At 32.5% G+C, this 13939-nt stretch overlaps 1 protein-coding gene across 1 annotated transcript in view; it reads left to right on the plus strand.

Moving 5' to 3' along the window:
• LOC148940298 (dynamin-like GTPase OPA1, mitochondrial) overlaps nt 1-11037 on the plus strand; it is a 173823-nt gene extending 162786 nt beyond the window's left edge. Inside the window, 2 exon segments of the mRNA XM_089106123.1 lie at nt 8516-8653; nt 10936-11037. Of these exon segments, the coding sequence (XP_088962249.1) occupies nt 8516-8653; nt 10936-11037 (240 nt within the window).
• The last annotated feature ends 2902 nt before the right edge of the window (nt 11038-13939 follow it).

Here is a 13939-nt window from a genome sequence, read left to right on the forward strand (position 1 = left end):
CAAACCTCAAAAGCCAGAAAAGCAGAAGAGAATAATCGTTCTGTATTTTTATATTTCTGTTTTTTATATTCTTTTCTTTTATTGTTTTTGAGGGTTTCCTTTTTGTTTTGCTTCTAGATATATACGCTATATTTTCACCACTTGATGGTTTTCATGACCACTTAATGAATAGATAGATAGCGCTGTAGGTTGCAATTGTTTAAAATTCTGAGGTACTACATTTCACAAACATAGGTGATTCACATATGTGTGTAAAAAAGGGAAACAAGATGAATTAAAGAGATTTTCTCCTACAGGACCTGTTAAATATAATTTTTGAGCATAACAAAAAGTAAGAATATCATGAGAAGTGGAAATAATGAATAACTTTATAATAAGGTAACCCTTTCCTCCGTAAAAGGTAACTAGTGACTCCCGATGGCTTTCAATGGCCAATGCTGGCTAAGAGACTAATAAATCTCAGTTTTTTTTCTCGTCATTCAGAAAACTCTTGTCTAGCTCCTGATTGAAAAAACTGAGACCCTCGTTCAGCTATCACCAGTGCAAAAGGAATAAGAAAGTAGATAAGAGTCCACAAAACAAACTATAAAGACAAACCTAAAAAGGAAACAATCGAAGAGAAAATCATTTTATCTCTCTATTTTTTTTGTTATTCTTTACTTTTTTGTTTTTAAGGCTCATCTTTTTATTTTATTTTTTATCTACCTTTTTTTTTTACCATATTTGTTCTGCGGACGGTTGAGTGGAGATCTCGGCTGAAACATTTGCAATCATTCCTTATCTCACTGGACGTGGATTATTCTTTCTTTTTTTCATTAAAGTAAGGGAAAATTAAAGTAAATATTTATTAATTCAAACAGTTACAACAAATTTCAATTCTAGTCAACGGAGAGCAGAACTTGATGTGTTTTCTTAATAAATACGTAAGTGAAGAGGAATACAAGGCTACGCAAATATCTTCAGACGAAAATGGGACAAATTAAGAAAACAAGCGCTAACAGGCCAAAAAAATTAATAAAAAATAGAGCAAAGAAAAAGAGAAAATAAAAACAAATGTACATCTCAGCATGTGCATAAACAAAACCAAAATTAAAACTAAATTTATCATTCGTGAGTCCACACATCTCCGACAAGTAATAATTTAAAAACTTATCTTTTCATTGACGAACGATTGACGAATGATTTACAAATCATTGACGAACCGATGATTTTACACTTTGTTCTAACGTCACGCTTAAACAGTGGCACTTCAGGACTTATTTTCAAGCGTCTATGCTTGCAAAGGCACAAATGGCTCCGACCACTAAGGAAACTCCTTGGCTCCCAAATAAGGCAATGGAAACGTTTGTCCAGCCTACGTTCACCAGTGCATAAAGAATAAAAAAACACATCAAGCTAATTCTTCTTCGACAATTGTATTTAGTGACACCTTGAATTAAATCAAAAATTTATTGAAATATTTTATAGAAATAAATTCCAAATGTTTCTGAAATATGTAACCTGAGAGTATTTAGACTTTCCAGAATGTTTAGGATTGGGTAAATTGTCTACCAATTAGAGCCTAAGAAGTGATGACGTATTACTAATCTTATTTGTCTTTCAAAGCGTATGCATTTTTTGTGGAACCTATAGGGTTGGGTAAATTATCAACCAATTAGAGCATAAGAAATGATGACGTATTACTAATCTTATTTGTCTTTTAAAGCGTATGCATTTTATATGGACTCTATAGGATTGGGTAAATTATCAACCAATGAGAGCCTAAGAAGTGATGACGTATTATTAATCTTATTTGTTTTTCAAAGCATATGCATTTTTTATGCAATCTATAGGATTAAGTAAATTGTCAACCAATGAGAGCATAAGAAATGATGACGTATTATTAATCTAATTTGTTTTTCAAAGCGTATGCATTTTTTATGGAATCTATAGGATTGGGTAAATTGTCTACCAATGAGAGCCTAAGAAATGATGACGTATTAATAATCTTATTTGTTTTTCAAAGCATATGCATTTTATATGGAATCTATAGTATTGGGTAAATTATCAAACAATGAGAGCTTAAGAAATGATGACGTATTACTAATCTTATTTGTCTTTCAAAGCGTATGCATTTTATGTGGACCCTATAGTATTGGGTAAATTATCAACCAATGAGAGCCTAAGAAATATATGTTATATGAACTATATTATATATGAATCTATATTATAGATATCATATATACTATATGAATCATATATATTATATTAACTAGATTATATTATTGCGATACAATTTTATGAAAAGTTATGTCGTTTAGGTTTATTACTTGAACTAATCCCAAGAAGGCATGGACAGTTCATTTGACACCTCAGGACTCAGTTCTAGCTCGAAACCGGAAATATTGATACTAGCTGCGGATTTTAAGCAAATTCTTGATGTTGTGAAAGAAAATGGAAATAAGTTGGACAATATCAACAATCAATTAGGAACTCTTACCGCAAGGGTGGATAACTTGGAAAAAGAACAATCGCTACAAACGAATAAGATAAACAATACTGAATCGAAAATTGGAAAGATTGAGAATGAAACCTCTAGCCTCAAAATGCAAATAAAAACTTGCACGGATGAAATAATGGAATTAAGAAGGAAAAATGAAGATTATATGTTTCGGATTGTGAGAATGGAAGCTGCAAAGCTAGAAAATAATGTCATCATATGGAACGCAGCTTGTAAGGATAATAACCACGCTCAAGTTCTATCCACAGAGGTAGTTCGTCACGGGCTGGAAATGCCCGAAGTAAATTTCACAGTTACTCATTATGATAGCAACAGTAAATTTTTGAAGGTGACACTGAATAAAAAAGACGATAAGTTTGCCATATTGAAGAACGCTAGCAAGCTTAAGGATAAGACATTCCCTGGAAACAACAGCAACCTGTTCATCAGCGATGATGTCCCAACTGAAATCCGTAAAATGCGAAAGCTGCTTCTAGTGAAACGTGACAAATTACGAAAAGATCATGGATTTGATGCCTGGATATCGAAGGGGATTCAGCCGAATCTGCTAGTGAAAAGACCAGACGGCTCGTTTACCAAATACACATTCAATGATGCCATACCGGAGATTGACGATTTTCATAAAAATTTTTCCATCGCCCGAAGGGAAGTGCCTGTTATATTCCCTGTCGATGTTCAAATGTCGTAATGTCGTGGGTTGCAGTAATAGTTCATGTGCCCAAGTAATATGAATTAAAACATTTAAATTGAAAGTTTTTTTTTTATGTTTAGTTTATATAAGGTGTTTTTTTATTATTATTTTGTTTTACCTTTTTTTTTTGTTTAGATCCACATAGAGGTTAAATTAAAAGTTGCGCAGATTAGTCGTACTGAGGGAAAACGACTTGGAATGGAGATTATTATTTTTTTTTTTTTTTTTTAATTGTTATTTTTTATTATGGTTTGCTGGTGTTTTGGGGCATGGTATGGTTGCTCTTAACGTGGGATTAATATTTGATAATGGATAGAGATAATCGTGAAATTCCATCATCAAGGTTAAAAGAATTTGAGCGGAATTCTCTTTCATTTCAGTCAATTTTTCAAACTATTGTAGCTGGTGATGATGAAGATACTTCTAGTAATTTTGATATCCCAAAAAATCAATTTATATTTATGAATGAGCTGGTAAGAAAAAATGTAAATACAAGTAGGATGTCGTTTTGGAATTGCCGGGGTTGGAGGACTGCGCAGGATGTGATTGAAACTTTTTTGTCGCATTCAGATACAGATATATTAGGCCTATGTGAAACTTTTTTAGATGATTTTTCAATTGAAAATATACATGTAAAAGATTACCAATTTTTTCAAATAGGTCTGAAAATACAATAACAAGGGGGTCTAGGTGTTTTGATTAAAAATTGCATACCAGCACGTATAAGGATTGATTTTTTGCCAATGAATATTGAAATGATTTTTGAATCTTGTGTAGTTGAATGCTCTTTTCCAAATAATCGGAAGTTTTTAATTGCAGTTATTTACCGTACTCCGTCATCCAGCCGGATAGATTTTAAAAATCATTTTGAAAGTATGTTGGATAAATTAGCTAGTCTTAATACTCCTTATTTAGTTATGGGTGATTTTAATATTGATTTAATGAAACTCCTATCTGCAGATCAGAATAGAATAGATAGAAATATTTTGCAGTTTTGGGTGGGCCCACTATCTTATGGACTAAACCCCGTATGTTTTGTGCCCTCTAGAATAGCTGATACATCATTTTCATTTATTGATAATATTTTTTCACCTTATAGTGCTGTTAATACATTTATTATTCCTGATGATTCATCTGACCACTGTATAATTATGTCTGATTTTCTTATAAATTTTCCGCATAATAAAAAAAATCAAACCAAGCGTAGAGATTTTTCGCATAAAAATGTGTTAAGGTTAAAAGAAGGGCTTGGTGATGTTGATTGGAGTCCTGTAATTGATGAGAAGGATCCGAACCAATCATTAGATAAATTTTATTATATTATGAATGAAAATCTTGATCTTTTTTGCCCATATAAGAGCCAGAGAGTAAAGAAACTTACCCCAAAAAAATCTTTGATAAATGAATCACTTTTGAGATCTATTAATGAGAAAAATCGCTTATATAAAATTAGAATAAAATATCCCACGGAAATAAATATAACGCGTTTTAAAAATTATAAGAATATGCTGGTAAGGATCCTTAGAGTAAGTGAAAGACTTTATTATGAAAAATCTTTTCGAAATTCAGATTCCCCTAGAAAAACTTGGAGTTTGATTAAAGATTAAATTGGAAGAAATAAAAAGTTGTTACACACTGAAGTGTTATTTGATATTAATGGTAAAGAATTTAGAGGACCACAAGCTGTTGCTAAGAAGTTTAGTGAATATTTTGCTAGTATTGGATCATCTGTTGTTTCAGGAGAAGTTGACCTTTCTTCCCCAAGGTCGCATAAAAAAAATCTACCGCCCACTGAAGATACGAGCATATTTATGGCCCCGGTTACTTTTGCAGAATTTCAAAAGGTCATTAAGAATTTAAAAAATGGTAATTCATTGGGATATGATGAACTTTCAACTAATTTGCTAAAAAATATTGCAGGTGTAATTTTTGAACCATTGCTTCATATTTTAAATTTATGTATTTTCTCAGGTACATTTCCTAAAAGATGGAAAATTGCACGTGTAATACCATTGCATAAAAAAGGAGATAAATCTGATACAAATAATTATCGTCCTATTGCAATTTTATCACCATTGTCTAAAGTATTGGAAAAAATTTTAAAAGGAAGGATTACTAATTATCTAGATAAAATAAATTTTTTTACCAAATATCAGTTTGGATTTAGGGCAGGCCATTCGACGGAACAAGCAGTTGCAGCTCTTGTATTAGAAATAAATGACTGCTTAGATAGAAATTATCATGTATCTACTGTTTTTTATGATGTTAAAAAAGCATTTGACACTTTAAACCATGAAATTCTTTTTGATAAAATGGAAAATTCCGGTATAAGAGGGAAAGGACTGGAAATAATAAGATCATACCTTTATGGACGTAAAATTGTGGTAGATGCTGATGGACATTTGTCTAGTTCAAATGATCTTGAAGATATTGGTGTCCCACAAGGATCGGTATTAGGTCCGCTTTTATTTTTGATGTATATTAATGATCTTCCACGATGTTTGCAGGGAAATAATGGTCTTGCAATTTTATTTGAAGATGACACAGCTTTTTATTTTAAAGCGAAGGATTCATCTACATTAATTAAAAATTTGTTTAACACTGTTAGTTCAGTTAATCGATGGTTTGTTTCTAATTATTTAGTACCGAATTTTAAGAAGACTGAATTTATGGTTTTTGGTCATTCAAAACGTACTACTAAAAAAATTTCATGTCAGGAGCTTCAAGTTGGTGAGCATAAAATACGTAGAGTTCAATCATATCGTTATTTAGGAGTTTTTATTGATCCCCTTTTGTCATTTCAAACTCATATTGATCATTTAAGGGTGAAACTTTCGCAAAATATTGGGTCTGTGTATCGTTTGCAACATGTTTTTCCATTTTCAATTTTAAAAATAATTTATCATTCTTTGATTGCTCCTTATTTAAATTATTGCACAATTATTTATTTAAATACTTTTTCGACGCATATAAAACCCCTACAGATCCTTCAAAATAAAGCAGTGAGAATACTTGGAAATTTTTTACATCGTCCATCAAAACTTAGAGATGCATCGGAAAATGAAACATTATTTCTTTTCTTGAATTTATTAGATCTGAAACACATAAGAGAACTTGATATATCAATATGGCATTTTAAAATACAAGATCCTAGTAGTTATTTTTATGAAAAATCTCCGTTGATTCTGCCCCCTCCTTCGGCTCTTAGGTGTTCTGGAACATATCGAATTCCCTTTGTTAATTGTGAAAGATCTAGTTTTTCAATTAGATACCAAATACCATTTATTTCAAATAAATATAGACTGAAAGATAGAATTGAAATTGAGTCATTTCGGCAAATATCAGTTCTAAGGAAGAAAATATTAAAATTATGTATTGACCTGTGATGGTGGAATAGAAATTTTTTTATTATTATTATTATTATTTTTTTGTTTATATTTGTTACCCATGTTGGGATAGCCTTCCGTGCCCCACTTGTCCAGCGTTTGTTTTCTTTATGTTTGTTATGTTTTTTGTTTTTTTCTTTAACCAGTTTTTTTTTCTTTCTCTCTTTTGTTATGATGAGAAAATGTTTTTTTTTGTTTTGTTTTTTTTTATTTTTTTTTTATTATTAATAACCAATTTTAAGATCTTCGCTCTCTGTTGGGGGTATATGTTTTTTTTTATGTTTAATTAATCAAATAAACAGTTAAACAGTTAAACAGTTTGGACATTTTGCAAGTTTGTTTTTGAAGATGGGCTCATTTTTTAAAATAATATCATAAATAGGATCTATATCTATGTTACCAGTATCTCTATTAATTGATAAGCCTGCGAATATATGTTTTTTTATTATTTCTAATGCCTCCATAGCCCATTGAGTGAAACCTTTATCATTGGAAATAGGTGTTGCTTCCTTGAACTGTACAAAATGGTCCGGATTATAAAAGATGGGTTCTCTTAAAGCTGAAGTAAAACTTTCTGGAGATTTTGTAAATTTTAGAGTATTATATATTAAATTCCGGTGCTCAGTAAAACGTTCCGCAAATTTTTGGTGCGTTCGATCGATGTAAAATTTACCGTAAGAGCAAGGAATTCTATACACTCCACTTGTCAAAATGCTACCTGTCTTATCTTTCCCAGAATTTAGAAAATTACTTAATGGCCTGACTGGTTTAAAGCAACTTAATGGCCTGACTGGTTTAGAGAGAGAGAGAGAGAGAGAGATAGAGAGAGAGAGAGAGAGAGAGAGAGAGAAAGAGAGAGACCGAGAGAGAGAGAGAGAGAGTAAGAAAGAAAGAGAGAAAGAGGGAGAGAGAGAGAGAGAGAGAGAGAGAAATAAAGAAAGAAAGAGAGAAAGGGAGAGAGTGAGAGAGAGAAGAGGGAGATCTAGGGAAAACATAACAATATTAAGTTTCAATAAAATCTGTTTAAGTTTTCTCCTCAAGAATTGGCGTGTAAGGTAATAAATATATATATTTGAAATTGTTTCAAATTGTGAAATTTACAAATTTTACAGTATACCCGTGCCAAAATAAAATATCCCTCAAATACAATAATTCGCTATCAATATACTCCGGGGAAAAAATTTTAAATACCCTATCAACCAATGATGGCAATCTCCTTTTTTTACTGATATTGGGTGACATGAACGAAAACTCAAATATATGTCATTATGAGTCGGTTTTCTATAGACTGATAAAAGTAAACCATTATCTCTCTTTTCTTAACAGAATATCTGAAAAAGGTAACCTTTCTTGCTTTTCCAGCTCTAGTGTATATGTAATATTTTTGTCAAACTTGTTTAAATGGTTAAGAAACCAATTTAGGGACTCCAATATATGTTCCCAAAAACATAAAATATCGCCCATGAACCTACACCCGAAAAAAAAAGACAGACGAAAACACTATTATTTCGCCTGAAATAATATATTTATAGAAATTATATTATTGTGAATTATGCCGCAATAATATAATCTGGTTCATTTGTTATTTTGAATTTTTAATCCAGTCACTTTTCAGATTTCGTGAAGGTAGCTGCCAATTGTATATTTGAGTATTTGTATATTATATATTTTATTTTAGTCTATTTTAGTTCTATATATATATATTTTTGGTTATATTTTTTAAATTTCTAGTTTTTTTTATGCTGAAGACGCCTTGCTATATACGGATGAAATATTCGTTTGATTTTTTGTTCTCTTCTTTTCCTTTACCGACCATAGGCTCGTTTGTCATCTTTATATTCATTTCTTTGATTTTATAATTAATATTTTGTTTTCGTTGTTTGTTTTGTCCATAGATATTCTTATTACAATGTTTAATTTTACAATTAATGTTTCAAGGTGAGCAAAGAGAAATTGAATCAAATGACTGGTCCAGGATTGAAAGATAGATGGCTGACGTGGCAATATCTATCAGAGGACCAGCTACTTAGAAGAGCAGTGGTCACCGAACTAGAAAAGGTCCTAAACTCTGATAAGGTAAGTGTTCAAGATTGACCTGATAAGGATGAAAATTTCGGCTGCTCGAGATAGGCTTAGTAGAATAACTATTTTTGGGCAGTCTGAGTACCACAGAGGTTGTGCCACCGAAAACCTGTAATGTACCAAAGACAGGGAAAATGAAATATAATACTTTAAATTGGTCAAGTAAGAATTTATGCAACTATATAAATCTGAAAAAAAAGAAAAATTTGGGAATTCAGTTTTTAATGAAAATACCTCAATATGTAGTTGTGTGGTTTTGGTAAAAACAGCTAAAAAGGGTAAGAGGCGAAATAGTAGCCCAAATTGATTAGACAGGAAAGTTTTATCCTGATGGGTTTGATAGGTAGTGCCACTGGCTGCCACTGCAAATCAGTGTGGATCTTTGGCAGTGGAATAAAACAAATTCAAATCGTGCTGGATTTTACTTCCAAATGTGGATTTCAGTTAGCTGTAAGTTATGCTACATGGTATTTTTTTTGTGTCTGTGAGTGTTAGGGATGAAGCTACTTTAGTTCAGTTTCGCCTATTTGTTTTTATAAGGGTAATGCGCAGAATAATAGAAGAGTAAATTAAAGATAACACACTTGAAATAAGACACAAGTTAGAAGCAGTTTTCGGTAGTGTTTGGTGCCGGTGGCGTTTGGACGAAACAGACGGAAGAAAGCATGTCGTAGGCAATGGAATGAATACTAGAATTTCTTGGCGGCCATGACAGCGAAAACCTTGAATATACCAATGACAGTGAAAATGATATCTGATTGTCTTAATTGGTTAAGTGGAAACTTACACAACCATATGTATCTTGAAGAAATTGGAGGAAAATCAAGAATTTATTTTTGATGAGAAATGCCTCCATACGTAATTATGCAGTTTTTGGTTGTAGCTGGCGCCAAATAAAAAAACAAACAAATGTGGGCAAAAAATCAGCAAAAAAATAAGCTAAAAACAAATGGCACCGAACAGCTTAAGAAGATGTAGCTTTACTTTTAAAGTGTTGCGATCTTCGGAAATAATTTGTTAATTTTTGGGGTTTAAGCGTGGACAGATTTAGCTGATTAATATTGCTTACTTACTTCCACGATTCAATGTGGCAACACTGACGAAAATTTGAAACTGCCCTTAAAAACTTCATAATTGCAAAACACACAAAAATATTCAAAAATCATAATTCTAGTTATTTCAAAACATAATTCAAAAATCATAATATCATGAACAGACCTAAGATAGCTCCATGTTTAATGTCCTTGGTACTTCAATTGGTTCGAGGTCTGTTGTGATAATTTTTATCAATACTCGGCTCGATTCTTTTTATCTGGCTTCATATAATCGACTTTACTTAAACTTAGGTTCAATGAGACATTCACTCTAATAAAAACAATAAGAAGATATAATTATATTAATTTACTACGACTTGTTATAAACTTCCGCAAAAAAGGGGAGGAACAGGTTTCGATACCGGGTTCTCTTGATTGTCTGATTTCAGCTTTGACCTGGTTAGATGACTTCGAATGTTATTTTATGGGAATTTTAGTCTTCTTTTTTTTGTCCGTTCTTTTACCGCCTTAAATTAACTTGATATAATTAATTACAATCCCTTGTAAGTTTTGGCCTGAAATATTTTAAGTACAAAATTTCAAAAGGCCAAAAAGAAATTCCATGTGATTTCATTATTGAATAGCTGCATAAATGAATCATTTGTCAATTATTTTTCGAAAACTTGTTTACGACAGTATTACAAGGACGGAGTAATAAAGGAGAAAAAATCGAACATTTACATTTTTAAAACACTGACAACAGCATAGAAGTGTTCTCATGCGAAAAAAGCAACAACTCATTAATAATTCAAAAAGGGATACTGAACCACGGGTGGTATTTTTTTTTTTTTATTTCTGTATCTGCAATGATGTGACTTCAATCTTGTTGTCCACAGGGGTATGTGAAGCAAATACTTGGCAAAACGGAAAAATGTTGAGTGGATTTTTGAGTTATTCATTTTTAGGAAATATCTTTCAAAAGGTATAACATTACAGAATATTAAGCAGCGTGACAGTGTTGTGCCGTGGAGAAAAGGTGAAGAAAAATTTGGCAAAACGGAAAAATATGGAGCGGATTTTTGCTTGATCAATTTTAGTAAATATCTTCCAAAAATGCATAAAACACAGGATATGCCATAACCAGTTTTAGATGGTCCCTGGGTTTTCCAATTGGTGAACAGGAAACGATATATTCTCTAGTCCAAGAAACTCATGGAAATCATCAAGTTCTGTTCAATTTAGCGGCTAGAACAGAATTATATCCAACGAATTCAGACTCATAGTGATCAAGCCCCTCAGCTTTTGTTATTTTGGCTGCCAAAAAGAGAAGAGGTGGTTTCTTGAGATCGTGGTGACCATTCCAGACAACATTCCGGTTAAATGATTTCTGGTTTCTGAGTAACAGATTGTTTCTGAAGCTTCTCAATGACCTTTCCAGACAACATTCCGTGTAAGTCGTTTCTGGTTTCTGAGTAAGAGATGGTTTCTGGAGCTCCTTTGTGACTACTACTGGCGACGGTTCGATTAAATGACTTCGGGAGTCTGAGTAAGAGATGGTTTATAGAGATTTACACTAACCTTTGCAGGCGAGGGTTCGGTTCAGTGGTTTCTGGTTTATGAATACGCGATTATCTTTGGAGCTTCTCGATAACCTTTCCAGACGGCATTTCGATTAAGTCTATTCTTGATTATGAGTTCCATATTGTCTTTGTAGAGATTCTGTGACCGTTACTGAAAATATTCCGATGCAACTACCTGTGATTTATGAGTAAGAGATGGTTTATAGTGATCTTTCATAAATTTTCCAGACAAGATTCCGGTTAAATGATTTCTGGTTTCTGAGTAACCAATTGTTTCTGGAGATCCTCACTGACCTTTCCAGACAACATTCCGGTTAAATCGTTTCTGTATTCTGAGTAAGAGACGGTTTCTGAAGCTTCTCAATGAATTTTCCAGGGAACATTCCGGTTAAGTTGTTTCTGGAGTCTGAGTAAGAGATGGTTTCTGGAGCTCCTCGGTGACCTATCCAGACAAGATTTCGATTGGTTTCTGGTTTCTGAGTAAGAGATAGTTTCTGAAGCTCCTCAATGACCTTTCCAGGGAACATTCCGGTTAAATGGTTTCTAGTTTATGAGTAAGACATGATTTTTGGAGATACTCAATAACTTTTCCAGACAACATTTCTGTTAAGTAGTTTCTGGTTTCTGAGTTCGAGATGGTTTCTGGAGATCCTCGGTGACTTTTCCAGACAATATTTCGATTAAATTGTCTCTGGTTTCTGAGTTGGAGATGGTTTCTAAAGATCTTCAATAACTTTTCCAGACGTGATTCCGTTTAAAATGGTTTCTGGTTTAAAATTCCGTTTAAAATGGTTTATACCTTTACACATATCAACAGAATTCTTATTTTTCTTTCTTCTGATTCCGAAAACTTTTATTTCTTAATTTTTATTATAGAACAAATGTTAAATCAATTTTTGTTTAGTTAAAAATCATGATAAAAATTTCCTATACTAGATGCCTTGTGTGTCATAATCTAATGACACTTATTAAAAGATAAGTGTAAACCTTGGGGGTGTTAACCCGCTTTGAAATAACGTGGGATTAACAAACTGGGAAAAAGCTCATTTGTCCGCGTTTGAATTTTTGCGAAGGAAAGTATTGTGTAATTTACTGATTTAGGCTACGTTTATTTTTCTTCGGGTTTCAGTGCGGCAACAATGGTGAACCGTGCACCTTCAAATTAAAGCTACGCCTCTTTAAGCTGGTTGGTGTCATGTGTATTTAGTTTTTTTATTTTGCGGATATTCTGCTGAATTTTTTTTTTTTTTTTTATTTTGGCACTTGCTGCTACCGAATAATACTTAAATGTATCAATCAATCAATCAATCATTTTATTAATACTAAACTGTATTACAAACGTAAAGAAAAATTATTTAGCCCAAGAAGCTTGGCTTGTTGTGGGCCTTACAACACAATAATAAAGTACTAAAACAACCATAAATATTACTCTAAATCAAATAATATATATGAAATAAAGATTAAAGAGAATAAACAATTCCATACAGTAAAAAAAAAAAAAAAAAAAAAAAACGATATATAAGGGAAAAACACAAAAGGAGAAACACTAGAAAAGAGAAAACATGGAAAATAAACGAAGGAGAGAGAAATTACTAAAATGGAAATAAACGACGAATAACTGCCTTTGCAGACAGAAACAACGGGAATCCGGTGAGATTGAATTCCATAATTGAATTGATTTATAAACAGGAGACCTCTGGGCTGCTGTAGATGAACGTTTGGGCTAAATAAATCTACGAGAAGAACTACGTAAAAAAGTAGAGTACCTAACTGAGCATTACTGTCATCAACAAAAAGAATCCGAATTACTGTCATCCGAATTACTGTCAAAAAGAATTACTGTCATCAACAAAAAGAATAGGGTGCACAAGGGGATGAAGACCATCAACGAGATCATTAATGTAAATTAAAAACAAAAGTGGTCCAAGTACAGAGCCCTGTGGGACACCCTTCAATATAGGCAAAGTAGTGGAAGAATTACCATTAACTGAAACATACTGAGATCCTCCCGTCAGATAAGACCTTAACCATTCTAGTGGGACACCATGTACTCCAAATTAAGATAGTTTAGACAAAAGAACAGAGTGGTCAACCATATGAAAGGCCTTTGAAAATTCAAGAAATAGACCCAAAACACACAAGCCCTTGTCCAGATTAACAAGCACAAACTCTGTTGCATCTGAGAGTGCATACGAGGTAGAGAAAGTGGGACGAAAACCATACTGATGGTTAGTTATTAGAGAATTTCCTGCCGTCGTGTTAGTACTAAAAATAAATGAAGAGATTCTACAATACACTACTCCTTCAACAACCTTAGAGATGACAGGAAGAAGAGAAATGGGTCTATAATGTGAAATTAGAGATTAATTACATTGTTTATGTAAAGATAAAACATTAGCAACTTTAAATAAATGAGAGAAAACACCAGAAGAAAGAGAGAGGTTAGTTATGTGTGATATGGGGTTAGAAACAAACTGACCAATTTTTTTTAAAACATTATTGCTCAAACCAAAACCATCAACTGAACGGCTACTTGGAAGCTGGGATATAATACTATAAATCTCAATATCACTGCATGGGGAAAGGAAAAATGACTTTTCTGCTATGGGAAAACTACTTACTCTATTCTTGGGTTGAATGGGAACTGAAGGAAGAGTGGTGAAATA

Source organism: Artemia sp. Qi Xiang Cuo, chromosome 20 (genome assembly GCF_049724085.1).
Source record: "Artemia sp. Qi Xiang Cuo chromosome 20, ASM4972408v1, whole genome shotgun sequence".
Classification (NCBI taxonomy): domain Eukaryota; kingdom Metazoa; phylum Arthropoda; class Branchiopoda; order Anostraca; family Artemiidae; genus Artemia; species Artemia sp. Qi Xiang Cuo.